Source organism: Mchenga conophoros, linkage group LG1, assembly GCF_057382185.1.
Source record: "Mchenga conophoros isolate Kocher_MC1m ecotype Shallow Benthic linkage group LG1, M_conophoros_male_GT1.1, whole genome shotgun sequence".
Taxonomy (NCBI): Eukaryota; Metazoa; Chordata; class Actinopteri; order Cichliformes; family Cichlidae; genus Mchenga; species Mchenga conophoros.
The window spans coordinates 34,956,179-34,971,593 of record NC_140526.1 but is presented as its reverse complement, the minus strand read 5'-3'; the positions used below and the strand labels follow the sequence as shown (position 1 = coordinate 34,971,593).

Here is a 15,415-nt window from a genome sequence, read left to right as displayed (position 1 = left end):
TCACCTTCCGAGCAGGAAGTTCCATTTTAAAAGGAAGTTAAAATACAAACATTTCCTTCATTTTCAGTCCAGGTTTTGTATGCAATCATTCTCAGGGGAACGTGTTTTTCTGTTTTTTGGGGTACTCAATAATGATCTACTCAAGGATAAAAAATTCACTTAACTCAGGGGGTGACCCAGTGTTGTGTCTACACAAAGCAGAAAACTTAGCAAAGAACCAGTTTTAAATGCACTTTGCTACTAGTAGCAGCCAAGTAAACACATCATTTGTTCTAATTTCTTTTGTGTATCTACGAAAAAAAAAGAGCCAAATGTATAACAGGAATAAAATAGTATTTTTACGCCCACAGTGACTTCCAAAGAGGTGTTAGTCCCAAACTTGGCTTATCTCAACATGGCGGGAAGTTTGTCCTTCAAAAATCTTAGAAAACTTGACAAGTGGAGAGCAAAAGAAGAAGTGTCAGGCTTAAAACCGCATCTAGAGCAGATAAGCAGTATCTGAGAGTCATGTCCTGTAGAAAAAGGAATAAAAATCAGTGACTGAGACCCAAGACTCAGAAATGTTCTCACTGTAAAGGTTTCTGTCAATAAGTCAAGAGAAATAATGAAACAAGAAAAAAAAAAAGGCTGAGGTATGCCAAATTACACAAGAACTGGACAGGCTATCAGTGACGACTTTTAGGGTTACAAAAGTGGGTGTCCACAGCCATCTGTAAAACATAGTGGAGGCTCTTTCATGGTTTAGGGTTGCATTTCAGCCAGTGGTGTTGGGATCTTGTCAAAACTGATGACATGAACACCATCCATCTATTCGCTTCCGCTTATCCTTTTATTATGAACACAGAAAATTGCATTCAGATTTTGATTCACTACACAATAATCCTAAAATCTGGAAAGTATCCAAGTGAATGAGTCAGAATGTCAGTGATCCCAAACAGACTGGTAGCACAAAGAAGAGCTTTGAATGTCCTTCAACAAAACTGGAGCACTATTACCGAAAACTGCTTAAGGACATTTCAGGAACGCTTGCCTAAGAGAGTTCAGGTTGTGTTGAAGGATACAGGTGAGGCATAGGAGAACATTTAAGGGCTCAAAACTAATTTAAACTCTGTTAACTCTGCTGTTTAGTCTTTATCTTACAGTAGAAAACATCTTAAGATGACTGTTGTTGTGATTTAGCGCTATATAAATAAAACTGAATTGATTTGAATTGAAATGACAACAACCAAATCAATTTGACACCCATTAACATAGTCACAGTCTAAAGCCTAAATATAATTTCTGGTCAGCATGATGTTTTCTGTCACCATTGTTCAGCACCATGCATCTGCATGGGATTTGTCATCGTTTTAACAGTAGGAACTCCCCCAGATTAATAATTATGATGATAGCGAAAATTTCACAGAGTGCATTTTGGGTATACTTTTAAAGGTCATATCACCATCTAGTATATGAAAGGTCTCCTTTTTAGCCACATTTAGAGTCAAAACAAATATATTATAGTCCTTATCCAATGCTCACCATGAGAAATTTTCAGTTAAAGGCTTGGGGCAGAGATGAGGTACAAGCCAACCAGGTTTCACCACCAGCACTGACAAACACAAACTAAAACAATGTCGCCGAGTGGTGGGACATGGTTCCAGTAACAGCCTCTGATGTTAACTGGCAGTCTTTCATAGACTATACTGGTAATTAACCCCCAAGCCATACCATTAAAATAATAAACAAAACACACAACTTATCTGATAATATAACTTACTGATATCAATGTGGGATCAACACTGTATAGATCACAATAACTACTGGCCTAGATACTTATGATCTAAAATAAAATAAAAAATATAATAAATAAAACAAAAACCAATATGACTGTCTAATCCCCTTTTAAATTACTTGGTGCTACCTGGCACCTTGAAGAGGCAATCAGGAAGTCTGGGGACTCTTTTTGTTGGAACACCCTTGTAAGAAAACACAGGTAAGAAACAATCTTGCAGTCAAAATGTTCACTTAAGGTATAAATTGGTTCTCCTACCCATTAGCATGCACACCAGATAAGTGTCAAAAGTAATATTTTCTGTCAACTTGCTATACTATACGCCACCGGGCCCTCTGACCACCAGAGGGCCCGGTGGCGCCAGTGTTCGGCAGCCTCGCCTCTGTCAGTGCGCCCCAGGGTGGCTGTGGCTACAATGTAGCTTGCCATCACCAGTGTGTGAATATGTGTGTGAATGGGTGGGTGACTGATTGAGTAAAGTGCTTTGGGGTCCTTAGGGACTAGAAAAGCGCTTTACAAATACAGGCCATTTACAATACTATTCACACTTTTGGTTCCCATGTAGACATTCACAAGAACAAGCTATGAGGCGGCCAACAAGTAAAACCTACAAAACAAAAAAACAATTAAACATGTTAAACTTCTTTAAGTGTAACGTTTTACACAAATAATGTTCAAACTACCCATGTGGGTTATAGTGAATAAATAAGTAGAGTATTTTATCTTCCCTTTAAAAGATGATCTATATTACACACAGACATTAATAGCCAGTGTCATGATAATAGAGTTTTCCCAGCTGGTCATCATAAGCATATAAATCTTAGCTGGTGACATAATTTCAGTCCAGGTGGCAATATAATAATAAAAGGGATGGTCTTGACTCTACACGTGTGCAAATGGAATCCAACAAATTATGCTTTAGGAACTTTCAGATAAGTCAGTATGCTAAAGCTATTGTTGAAACTTTTTTATGGAAGACTGTGTCTGTGCCTTACTCTCAATTGTAATTAAGACTCTGATGCTGCTATGGCACCTTTAACCGTTTTTTGTTTTTGTTTTTTCTAATCAGGAAAAACATGAACACAGATAAAACAATTAAAAACTGATGGCCATCGCATCAGAATGAGCCTCATGTTTCTGAGGATAATCCTTAAAGAAAAAAATGGGATAGAAGCTGTCCTGGGATCAGGCTGCTGTATAGCTGTACCGCACTAAACTCTGCAGTTGTCGCCTGACTAACATTTCACTTTTGAGTCCCTAAATGTGCCTTCACCCACTACTTTGTAGTAAGCAGCATTAAATCAATACAGACAACTTTTTGCAGCACCAAAACACTAAAACACCAAAAAATACTATGCCTACTGCAACAAGACGGGAGAAAACTTCCTGCCTTAAAGTTTTGTGTAAATGAAGGCTGTGTCTTTATGAATATGGATCATGTGAGCCCGGCATGAACTCAAACAGGGTGTTAGTGCAATATTTGGCCGCAGGGACCTTTGGTAAGATGGACACAAAACATGACATCTGTTAGTTGGCGCTGCAAATATTTTTTGTTTGTTTTAGTGGAATTGCCACATGCATTGCAACAATAATATAGGAAAAATACAAAAAAAAAAAAAAAAAAAAACTCCAGATCTTTTAGAGTTTTCTGAGCAGAAGCACAGGTTCAAACAGTTCCTGTTATTTCAGTTGCCATGAGAGATTTTCCTGAAAATTAAAACCCGGATCTTCAGTCTAGCACACAGCTGTTAATCATTACGTGCATGGATGCACACGATAACCACATTATAACCACATTATACAGCAAATAACCAAATTAATATAGCTGCTTGTTTAAAAGCTTTGTGTGGTTTGTTGTAAACCTGAATTTACATGATTTGATTACTGGCTTATTTTGCAACTTGCCAGGAACATGTCAGCATAACCAGAAAAATTTATCACACATAAATTAGATGGGAACGTTCACCACAAATCTAGGCTATCAATTAATGCAAGTCCCATGTTATTGGTTAATTTTTTGATAAGCTGCTTAGGCTTTCTAGGCCTAAAACAAGACCAGCTGATAAAACATGACCTGGTCTTGATCTGTTGCAGTTATACACAAGCACAATTTGGCTTAACTTATAGCACATAATCCATATTTGTGTCGAGTGGAAAAAGGAAATGCCAAAGACTTCTGCAAAAGATCCAGTTTACAAACATATAGCACAACATATTTAAAAAAATATATAGCTGTGCATTTGTGGAGAGAATATCGTGGCTTTCAGTCACCGAGAGAACAGTAAATTCAAATTGTATAAGGAAATTTTACAGTCCTGGACCTGAAGCATAACAGACCATTTCTGTTTCAACAAGACAATGAATCATCAAAACACACTGTCAATCAAAAACGGAGTCTCTGGAAAAGAAGAATTTCAGGTTTTAAATAGCGGAGTCTAAATTTAACCCACTCGAGATCCTGTGAAATGTACTGTTCAGTCGACACAGCTGCAGTGGCTGTAGCTCAGGTGGTAGAGCAGGTCACCTACTAATTGTAAGGTTAGTGGTTTGATCACTGTTTGCACGCAAACATTTTTTAAATTTTTTTTAGCATCCCAAATATCATTGGGCAACATATTAACCCCAAGTTGTTCTACAATGCAACCATCACAGTATGAATGTGTGCTTGCATGGATGGGTGAATGAGGCAAGTTGTGCAAAGTACTTTGAGTGCTCAGATAGAATAGAAATGTCCTATATAAGAACCAGTCAATTTACCAAGTAACACTGATGAACTACAATGGCTCTTTGAGGGGATGGTGTGTGAAGTCCAAAGTTCCTCCCCATAGTTAAGCAGATTTCATAAGCAGCTGTGTAATGACCCAGTGGATCATCAGAAACACTCACCAGCCTACCAATAATCAGTTCCAGGCTTGTAAGAACAGGTTATACACATCCTTAAAAAGTAAATAAAAAATAAACTGAAAAAATCTGATTTTATTTATTTAGTGTTAGGTCATTTGCTTAAGTAAAAGTACAAAGGTAAAAACAAACAAACAACAAAAACACTTAAAATCTTATTCTATAGTATTCATTTCTGAAGAATGTGTAATATACTGGAATTCTTTATATTACTTTGATGTTCCAACTAATAAAAGTGAGTCTAAATTTAATGACTGGTATCTGAATTTTCCAGTGTGGATCAATAAAGTCTGACTTTCTAATAAGTTCACCTATAGGAATGTAGACTAAAAAGTACAATTACCAGTTATTAGCGCTTGCATGTCTCTAATTCCCCATTAGGTGGCAACCAAGCACTACCTAGCGAGAGTAACCATGGAAACCTACGGCCGCCTTCAAGGATGTTGAGAGAAAACATCGGAGCTTGAACCACCGCGTGACGTAATGCCAAGGCTGAGAGAGCGAGCGGGACCTTAATGCTGCCTTCAGGTGCTCGTCGTAAATGATGGCATCCATGTCCGCTAGTTAAACACAGTAAAAGAACCGTTTTGACAAAAAAAAGAAAGAAAAAGAAAAGAAAACCCAACTGTTTGATCGCAGTATCGCAGCATCTGTAACGACAGACTTAAAATGCCATCCTCAAAACTGCGGGCCTATGATAATAATAATAATAATAATAATAATAATAATAATAATTATTATTATCAATAATAATAATAATATGTAAGTTTTACATCACAGACACGAATGTGTAAAACAGAGGCTAACTCTAATACAGAGGCACTTGAAAGTCATTTTCATCATTGTAAACGTATTATGAGCTCTCATTTTAAGACAAAACTATTTTGGTTGCAAATAATATAGCCTACGAGGAGATCTAATTTTCGAGTATTCTAGCAATTTTGCTAGTCTAAAGAGCTTGAAAAGAAAAGCGTCTGGACTTCTTTAAGTTGCTTGAAGACGTTTCACCTCTCATCCGAGAAGCTTCTTCAGTTCTGAGTTCCTTAGATGTCCAGGATGACTGAGAACCTTCACGGACATTTTGCTATCCATCCCACGCAAGTATTAACATTTCCGACGGCACGTGAATGAGGCAGCGGGCTGCTCCGCTTTCAGCCAGAGGAGCGGACCGCGCTGCGCACGAGACAGGTACCATTCTCCATGGGGAAGGCAAAGAAAACAGAGGAGAGCGCGGTGAGCTCCAATCTTACACCAAATTCAGTTCTTTCATTGAATTTCTTCTTCTCGTTTATTTAAAGCAGCCAACTGCTACCAGCTCAGAGCAGCAGCCGGTGTGTCAGGCAGCCTGTGAGCTCTCCCAGATTATCCTGCAGGGATGCTGCAGTAGCTCAAACCTTCGCAAGCAATTTGTTCAGTTTGTTTTAACTCTCGAGTTAACGTGTATCTGTTGTCAAAGTGTAGCGTTAGCAGCTTTGTGTGTAGAGAAGTCCAGAAAGTATACAGCATGTTTAAAAGACCGTTAGAAAGTTGCCAAATTGTGTTTTATTAAGTTTTTTCTTTTGTTTTCTTAGGGTTAAAAAGCCCACACCTGGAGCAGGTGTGGGCTTTTAGTTTGTGAGCCGTGAAACGTACTCAGATTATGGGTTGTAGCGTGTGATCGCTGAGCAGTCAGCAGGAAACTAAATGATTCCGAAATCATTTAGTCGTTATCATAGTTAGCCCATGTATGGCTGCAATTTGGTCGTGTGTGTAAAGATGCTGAAACATGAGTTTGTCACCACGGTCTTCTCCGTTTTCTTCTTCTCTTGTTTACTGCAAGGTGCCACACGTGACCGCGGAGCTGTGAGTGACACCAGCTCCTCCACATCAGATTTTTCTGGATGTTCTTTTTTTGGGGGTGGACTCCTTTTGCTGCAAAGAAACTGAAATCTGCCGACATTTTTGTGGTTTGTTATAATAGCAGCAGAGAAGACCACGAGGATCACAGCCTTCTTCAAGAGCAAAGGTCTCTTGCTGCTGTGATGTTTTTAGAAGAGGGGTTCCTCCTGGTTGTTTCCAGTTCCCCATCTCAGCCCTGATGCTCACTTCAGGTCAGCCCCTTGGGATCTGGAACCTCAAAGAGAAACCATCAAGAAACATTATGACTGAGACGGAGCATGTGGCCGAGGTTGGATCCACTCAGAGACTCGGTGTCATCTTTATAATGAAGCAAAGCTGATAAGAAGGACAATTGTTCTTTTTTTTTCTTTAAAGAGACATTCATGAACCATAAGTGGAAATTAAGTGGGACGGGGACTGAAATACTCTGAGCAGGTATTTCCCTTCATTCCGTGTTAAAAAAGGTGGGATATTTAGCTGTGGGAGAGCCCGAGTGAGTACTCAGTTACTTATGGAAAGATGGAGGCAGGAGCAGAGGCTAGCCCACAACAGCACCAGAGGAGGAAGCCTGTGCTGCATGGATTGGAGGACCAGAAAAGGGTGAGTGTGTATCTACTTGTGTGGGATTCTGTTGGCTTTACTGTACAACAAGGCTGTGTGAGGGTACGCAAGCTTACAGTGAAGCCATGCTTTAACAGTTGACTTTTGGCAGGGTGATGCATGAGACGTCAATGAGGGAAACAAACCTGTTGCTATCTCCTTTAGTAAAAATGTTTGGTTCAATGCATGAGCAAAAAAAGTATTCATTTTGTCATGGAGGAGATTCAGAGGTCTGCCTGACCCTCTTGAGGAAACAAACTGTGGAGGCAAGGGAAGCAAAGCGTGATTGATTGAAAGCTAACAATCAGTGAAAGCGTCAAGGAGTCTGTGGGTTCCTCTTTGAGGCCTCTTCCTTGGTTTGTGGTTGTGAGTTACTTCAGCAGTCTGCTGCGCTGAGATTGATAGAGCACTTAATACCACGACTCAATTTTCCCTGTTTCAGCTTCGCTCCGCATTTTCTGCATGATGTTGATGTAGCGCTGTTGTAAGCTGGTAAGGGTTTGAGTTTTAGATGATTACATTGTCCTCTGTAGGACATAAAAAACCCTCCTTTTGTTTGGAGATAGAGATGAGTTGATATTCTCATTTGCCTGGGATACTGCACGGGTCTGACAGATTGGAACAGGCACCAGGTGACAGACCTAAATAGATGTCTGATTTAGAGTGCATTAGTCTTCATTTAAGGATGGGAGGCAGAGTGAATTTCTCCTGCTCTGCTGCAATGGGCAGGGACTCGACTGACTTATGGTTCAGAGTATGTATCTCACGCTCAGCACAATGTGTTTATAGCTAAGAGATGAGACAGGGGCACCCCAAATTCTCCAGGTTGGGGATTGTGTCTGTGTTCCAGCATATTGCAGCAACCATCCAGAGCAGCTGAGAAATGGACAGCTGTTGAGGTTTTGATTTCAAATTATGTACAGATCTGTCAGATTCCTGCCATAGGTGCACCAGGGTTTAGGTTTAAGAAGGAGGTCCGTTTCCTTTCCTGTTTATCCCATGTCCTCTTGTCACCCCATAAATTATTGATTTGATCAGGTGTGTTAAATTAGACACATGGGAATATGTAGAACATGAATATTAATTGATCCAACCAAAGTCCCAGCTGCTGTTTTCCAGTTTCCCAGGCTACCGAGTATCTCGCTGGATGCTAAGTGACACACCGAGCAACACGAGGACCTTGAAGCCAAAAATCCATAAGAACCTTTCTGCATATTGTGATTAAAGGGGTCTGAGAGGGAGCTTCTAGACCGCTGTGCGTCCGCTGTCTTTGGCCATTCACTGCCATTTTGTCACAAATCAGGCGAGCAGTGCAAGGTCCTTATGGAAGCAAGGTGTATCACATGAAACATGTACTTAGAGAGAGGGGATTCGCAGGTAGCATAACAACAGCAGTGGCTGCATTGACTTCAGACAAGCTCGCAAAAGTATATGACGAGTTTGGCGATTGTATTGAAATACCCCGTGTGTCCAGAGAGGCACACATTGAGCAATTGTAAACATTGTAAGTATATAACTTTATATTGACATACCCTGTAAATATAACAAATAGATTTAACTCAATAATCCTCAGGACAGAGAAACTGTATATATCGATGCACCAGTCATAAAACCTAAAAAGTTGTTGCTGACTTTGCCCCAAAAATAAGGTTATAAAAAGTCTTGCCCCTTAGAGGTTATCTCCCCTCATTACATCTCTGATACAAAGCAGTATAAAAAGAAGAGGAAGATGTCCAGGCAGTGGGGGGGGGGGGGTTATAAAAAAATCTTATCTGGATTTTTCCATCTGCTTCATTGCTGCTATGGTAACTAACCCTGATATCATTCATAAAGGGATTTTTTTTTTTTTTTTGTTGCCCTTTGCATGCTCAGTGAGTTCTCAGCAGCGACACGTCTAGTTCATTAGAAGCCAGCTGCAAACGTGACGGCATCATCAATAGGAAAACAGAGCAGGCCAGACGCTTGGCCATCCCTAAAGAGAAAGGTTGCGCTACACTGGGCTAATATTCACCTTCCCTCTTAATGGACATCAAGCAACATACATAAACTGAAAGCACTGATGTAGTAACGTTGACACACAGCTACCCACTGTGAGAGAATTACCTCAGGCTTTCATGCAGAGATTCAATGTCCCCTGGCAATTACCTAGGCTGTGTGGGTTCAAGATCCTATATGTGATACTCTCCCCAGTAGGAGGTAATTGGATTTTGTTCTCTTTGTAGATGTACTATGTCACATGTCCCCTGCTTCATATATTAATGTTCACTGAGTAGCAATCATGGACGTACACAGGAAGTACTAGAGAATCATGGATGCATTTTATTGTATTGCAATTAGGGCTGCTCGATTATGGCAAAAATGATAATCACGATTATTTTCACTGAAATTGAGATCACGATTATTTGACGATATTTATTTAACCCTTTAAGACCTACTATAGAACCAAGTCCACCAGAGCTTATATTATTTTTTTTTACATGCTGTAGTGCCATTTGTGGGAGCATTTCAAGTTGCTATACATCAATACAACTGTTATAGCCCATATTTTAATAATATGTATGCATTAAGTCCATAGTAATTACATAAATTGCAAAAAAGTGCAATAAACTACAAAAAAAATTGAAAATCGCTTTTGTTTTGTTTACATATATTTCTACTTGGAGAAATTTAAGAGGCTTATCCCTCAAAACTTTAAATACAATAAAGTTGCAAAAAATAGTTTACAATAACAGGAAATTTATTTTGAGTGTCTTCATAGTTTTATTTTGGAGATACAGCAATTTTTATATACTGCAGGAAAAACAAAAAACAATCCTATGATGCAAATTTGCAAAGAAAACAGCAGGTGCATCATTTCACTGTGGGAAGTGTTACGAACAGCTGATAGGAACGGCAAAGCGTGTTTCTGGAATATTATGTTTTTGTTCCTGCAAGCGCTTTTTATGCAATTTTTGCAAAGCTATATGTGGAACGAAACCGCTGATGGCATCAGATGTAAGTACAACTCCTCCGGTTTCATATGCAAAACAAATTATTGCGCTAGCTTACACGGTTCAGGTTCTACAGGGATTTAAAAATAGTTACGCAAAATGGAGCGTGCTGCTCTGACCGGCTTTAAAGGGTTAACAATGACTTTAAAAAAAATAATATAAAATAGTGTGCAACACCACTGAAGTTTGTTTTTTTTTAACTCTCTTTTCAACCAACGGCAGTCACTCTCCAAATAACTTCTGCTTAGCTTTCCGAGCTTCCCTCGGGTCCTCTTAATCAGCGGTCTCCAACCTTTTTTGCGCCACGGACCAGTTTATGCCCGACAATATTTTCACGGACCGGCCTTTAAGGTGTCGCGGATAAATTAGGGAGGGGCTAATAATCGGCTCAGTCATTTTTAATGATCGTTGAAAGCCCAGATCGTAATCGTGATTAAAATTCGATTAATTGAGCAGCCCTAATTGCAATGATGTTTTATTAAGAGAAACACTGTTTTTTGTTACTATCAGAAACCTGTCCTTATGTAGCCACTTGCTATTCACTGAACATGAACTCCTTGAAGTTAGAGCTTTAGTCTTAGGAATTGTCCAACTGCAAGAAAGGATTGCAATTGTACTGTTACTTAGCAGCATTTTTGCAAAAGCCATTAGGTTAATTAGTTCTTACAAGTTTTACTGGATAGAAATAAATTTCTCCTTTTCTGGGATACCACTGAAGGATACTGAATAACAGGAAGTCAGTGCTGTGCCACTGTTGTTGAAGTAGTGGCAAGTTTCATCCTTAACGCTTTAACAACACTGAAGAATCTACAAGTGGAAGCGGAAAGTTCAACACTCAGTAAAAACTGCCATAAAATTAAGTCACATTAAAAGTTTTATCTGATGATCCTTGGACAGACAACAACCTCTCCATTAGGTCTCGGCTAAAACTGTAAATAACATAACATCTTTTGGGAGTCAAAAGCTGCCTCTAACACAGATATAGGTAATTTTATAACCATGAGAATGTAATGTGTAACTCTGAAAATGTTGCCCCACATTTTTGATAAAAGTTGGGTTTCCTCTGACAACAACACTTTGCAGCACATATTCATGCATTGTTTCTGCTCTGTAACACAGAGTTGTGGGAGCCAGCGTGAAATTGGGTTGTAGAGATTTCAATGATTGTGAACTAGAGGTCTAGACAGGCATGCTTAATTTATTGAAGAGCAACAAAAGAGAAGAAGTTGATCTTTAATGAACAATTCTGTTGCGTCTGCTGGTAGGTGGGATATCCCAGGCTCCCATACAGCCTCACTCCTGAGAGAGTGCTAATGAAACACTGAATTCTCTGTTATTGAACTGCTGGCTGATTTATATCCTGACCTCACACTTGATTTTTGAGACATTACACATTTACAACACAAATGTCAAACATATGGTAAAGGTTCAGGCAGTGTTGACTTAAATCTGTTTTTCTTAGCCATGCTGTCTACATGTTTGGTGAAAAAGCAGCGCTTCCAACATTTCTATTATCCACAGAGACAGAACGCAAATCAGGTGCCTCAAGCTGACAGTCAAAAAGACACTAATTAAAAAAGTGGGCAAGATTTCATTACTGGTTTGACATTAGATCTTAACCTCCGCCCTCTCACTAGCAAGTTCGAGAGACGATGAAGGGCATTCAGAAGGTGACAGAGAGAATTGTGTAATGGAATCTCTTATTGATTCAGTTACGTGAGAATAAAAAGGATTCTGACACTAATTGCTCAATCAGAGCCGCTGGAAATTATGTATTTATTTTCACCAGCTATTCTGACTGCTCATTAAGGAGTGTTTGATACGGTTGGGTGGGGTTCTGTAGGATAATGAGGTGTTTACAGTGGATGCGCGTGTTGATCTGCTGCAGTTATTCTCTAACAGCCTCATAATTAGCTAAGAGTCACAGAGGAGTGGGAAACGCTACATGGCTTTTGTTTATGTTCTTCATAGGGTGGACTTAATCTGTAATCTCAGGACACATTTTATACACAGTGGGAGAGGCCTGTTTAGCGACGTTTCGAGTTTCCTTTCCACAGATGACGGCCTCTAGTGATTCCAGCTTTAAAACGGTTCAATGAGACTTGTTGATAGGATACTGACCCTATAGTAGTTAAGCTGACAGTGTTTTGTTTTGTTTCAGCTGTTTATGGAAGCAGCATACCATGACACATGTATAAATAAAGACCTTACTATTATGGTGGATAGTTGCACTCTTATTTAATACCACTAGTATATCAGACTTGGTTTCAGTTAATTTTTTTTAATCCCAGTAAGCTGGGTGAACATCTATCAATCCATCCATCCATCTTCACAGTGGTAGATGGTGAAGAATAGTAGCTCACTGACACTTTTCTTTAACTACTACAGTAAGCATGCCTAAAGCAGGTTAGATATGCAGTTGATATCAGTTGAAAGTTTTATTAAATAAACTGAGGTTTTCTCTGTGTGACTCTGGGCAGTAAAAATAGTTTCGAAGTAGATTCATCCGTAGTACATGCTCAGCCCACAAAATGAATGAAGAAAATATGAGCTGGGAAAGCCTACTTTTTTGATAATACTTGAAGCTGAAAGAGTTCTTGATGCATGCTCAATCATCCAGGTAAGCAAATCCCAAAAGGCTGATTCTGTTTTCAGTGGGAAAAACGTTTCAGCACTCATCCAAGTGACGTCTTCAGTCTCAGCTGACTGCAGGTTTCCCCAACCTTATAAACAGTACATTTGCACAATGACTGACACTAGCCTACTGAATGAACAATGGGCTGTGAGGTCAGTTCCTTGATCGTTTATAAGTCAGCTGAGACTGAAGAAGTCACTTGGATGGGTGACAAAACATTTCTCCCACTGAAAACTCTGTCCAGATGAACTGAAATAGTTATGTTTCATTGTGAATGTTTTAGTTTTATCCTGAAGATTACCAAAGCACCATGAAAAGAATAAATAAACAATTTGCAGTTTTTTTCTACAATGGCTTCTCCAACCCTGGATGTTTAGGTAGACATATGCCCAAGGTCACTGTAGCCGTACCCTCCCTAATCTGCCAACCTGTTCATTAGGACTACAACATCTGTGCTACCACTCAGATTTCTACAGTTGGGCCTGTCTCTGAAATAAGCATTTATAGATACATCTCTGCAGTTTGCTCTATAAGGTGCTTTTTTAAATATTTTTTTTCAATTTTTCTTTTAAAACCACTGAAAATGATCATTTGTTGCTGGCATCAAAACAGATTCGAATAACGAGACTTCAGTTTTTCTCTCAAAAAGAACCATTGCAGTAATATGACCCCAAGTAGAGACATCCATTAGATTTGGTCCTGAATCATCTCTCCACTGTTATGTTGGCCTGTTGCCTAGATATGGAGAGCAATAGAGGAGTGACAATTTGTCATTGACAGGGTTTGATTGATTGTTCATGCCAAGCGCCCTGCTCTGCTGGTATCTGAAACTAATTGAATGTAATATCAGAGAGATAGGATAGCACGATGACAAATGAGCAGCCTTGTGAGATTGTTTAGATCCTATTGTAGGCATTATCCGACTATAACAGTTGCTCCTTGCTAGCTGCCCTCCGACTGTAGCACTTAGATAAGTGATCACTATCTTTAGTGATCACCGTGGCTTGTAGTGCTCGTTACCTTATTTAAACTTAGCAGCTAGCTGAAACAAACAGTTTTTCTTTTAAATATTTGTATTTAAGCTGTAAAGAAAGAGCAGGATCTGGCACTTTGTGATAGTGAACATCTTAATGTCATGAACAGTGTTTGCCAATAGAGATGAGGGCTCTCTTAGCCACCGACTAAACGTGTCTTACAAACCAGGCAGCTGCGGAGCAGAGACGGGGATTTATTTTAGTGAAGGACTGTGTTTGCCCAGTCATGCAGCACTGACGAGCACTGGGGCTCAGGGGTTTGGACTATGGATGGGAGAGGATGGGGGAGGAGGGGGTCAGAGGGTGGAGCTGGGACCAGGCATGGAGCTCTGAGGCTGGGGGTTGGGAGGATGCTGCACTAAGGAGGCTGCTTGGCCCTCAAGAGCCATCTGGCCATCACCCTCTCCATGCACCCTGAGGGAGGGCGAAGGACAGGTGGCAGCGGCTAGTGGGATGGACTGGTCTTTGGTTATGGGATATCACGATTGGCTGTGCAGGCCTCTTAAAAGTCAGACCCCTCGAATACCACATGCCCACTCAGCTTCCAGTCAGGAAGGACATCCTTCATGACCCTAGAAAGAAACCTTCTTCAGACCAACCACAATAATACTGCTTAACACGGTGTCCATTTTTTTGTCGTTAATCAATTTTGAATGACATAAATAATTAATTTAACTAAACATAAATGGTTTGAAAATCATCTCTTGCCACATCAAAGCACACGCACAGTTTTCCTTGAACTTCACTCATGGAGAAAGCACTTTGTTGCCTGGAGTCAAACACAGCAGTCGTACTGTGGAATCAATATGTGGAAACTACAACGTAATTTCCTCTAACGAAATAAAAGATGAATTAATCAAATGAAATGCAAGTGTGCACATAAAATTACAAATCTCTCCCCCCAGTTTTATTTGCATGAACAGTTCTTTTCATTTAAGATGGTACTTTTTCCTTAGGCCTCCATTAATTTTCTCCCCTGCTTGAAAATAAACGTTCTGAAAAACCGATGATTAACTTTTTTTTTTAAACAGTAATCAGCGAGAGTGTAAAGCTATACTTGAAACACACAAATCAACAATATGTCAATTTTTCTAAATTTTCATTAGAGTTCATTTTTTGTGCTATGTGTGACAGCTCGGACAGAAGAAGAGCTGGTTGTGTCAGGAACACAACCAGCAGGGTGTGTGATGGTCTTGCTGTCCTGACCTGCACAACATTGTAATCCCTGTCTGGGGGTCAGTGGGCAGGATCTGGCTCGGTCTGCTTCAGAGGAGGTGCTCAGCTGATGAACAGGTGCTTCAGCTTGCTCCTGCGGTGATGGGATTTCTTCTTTGCTATGACCGTTGTGTGTTCACACGAGAAAAAAACTGGTAATCATTTTAGCAGGTGGCCGTGAATTAGGAGCAGTCTTTGTACATTAAGGACTCTTTTGTCTTCAGTGTTATTTCAGTGAATAATGAGGTTATAATTAAAGCTGAGAAGCAGTGTTTGTCATACTGGGGGGAGAGCTTATTTAAAAGTTAACCCTTTTTAGACATGAAGACTTCTTCACTGTTTATTGCTTCTGATCAATGGACAGTTATTCTTGAAGGCTTCTTGTCAG

The 15,415-nt window shown here is 39.8% G+C and overlaps 1 protein-coding gene across 1 annotated transcript in view; it reads left to right on the top strand.

Moving 5' to 3' along the window:
• The first annotated feature begins 5,841 nt into the window (after window positions 1-5,841).
• nav2a (neuron navigator 2a) overlaps window positions 5,842-15,415 on the top strand; it is a 222,445-nt gene continuing 212,871 nt past the window's right edge. Inside the window, exons 1-2 of the mRNA XM_085276044.1 lie at window positions 5,842-5,908; window positions 6,495-7,153. Of these exons, the coding sequence (XP_085132170.1) occupies window positions 7,073-7,153 (81 nt within the window). The 5' untranslated portion in view covers window positions 5,842-5,908; window positions 6,495-7,072. The remainder of the gene's footprint in view (window positions 5,909-6,494; window positions 7,154-15,415) is intronic.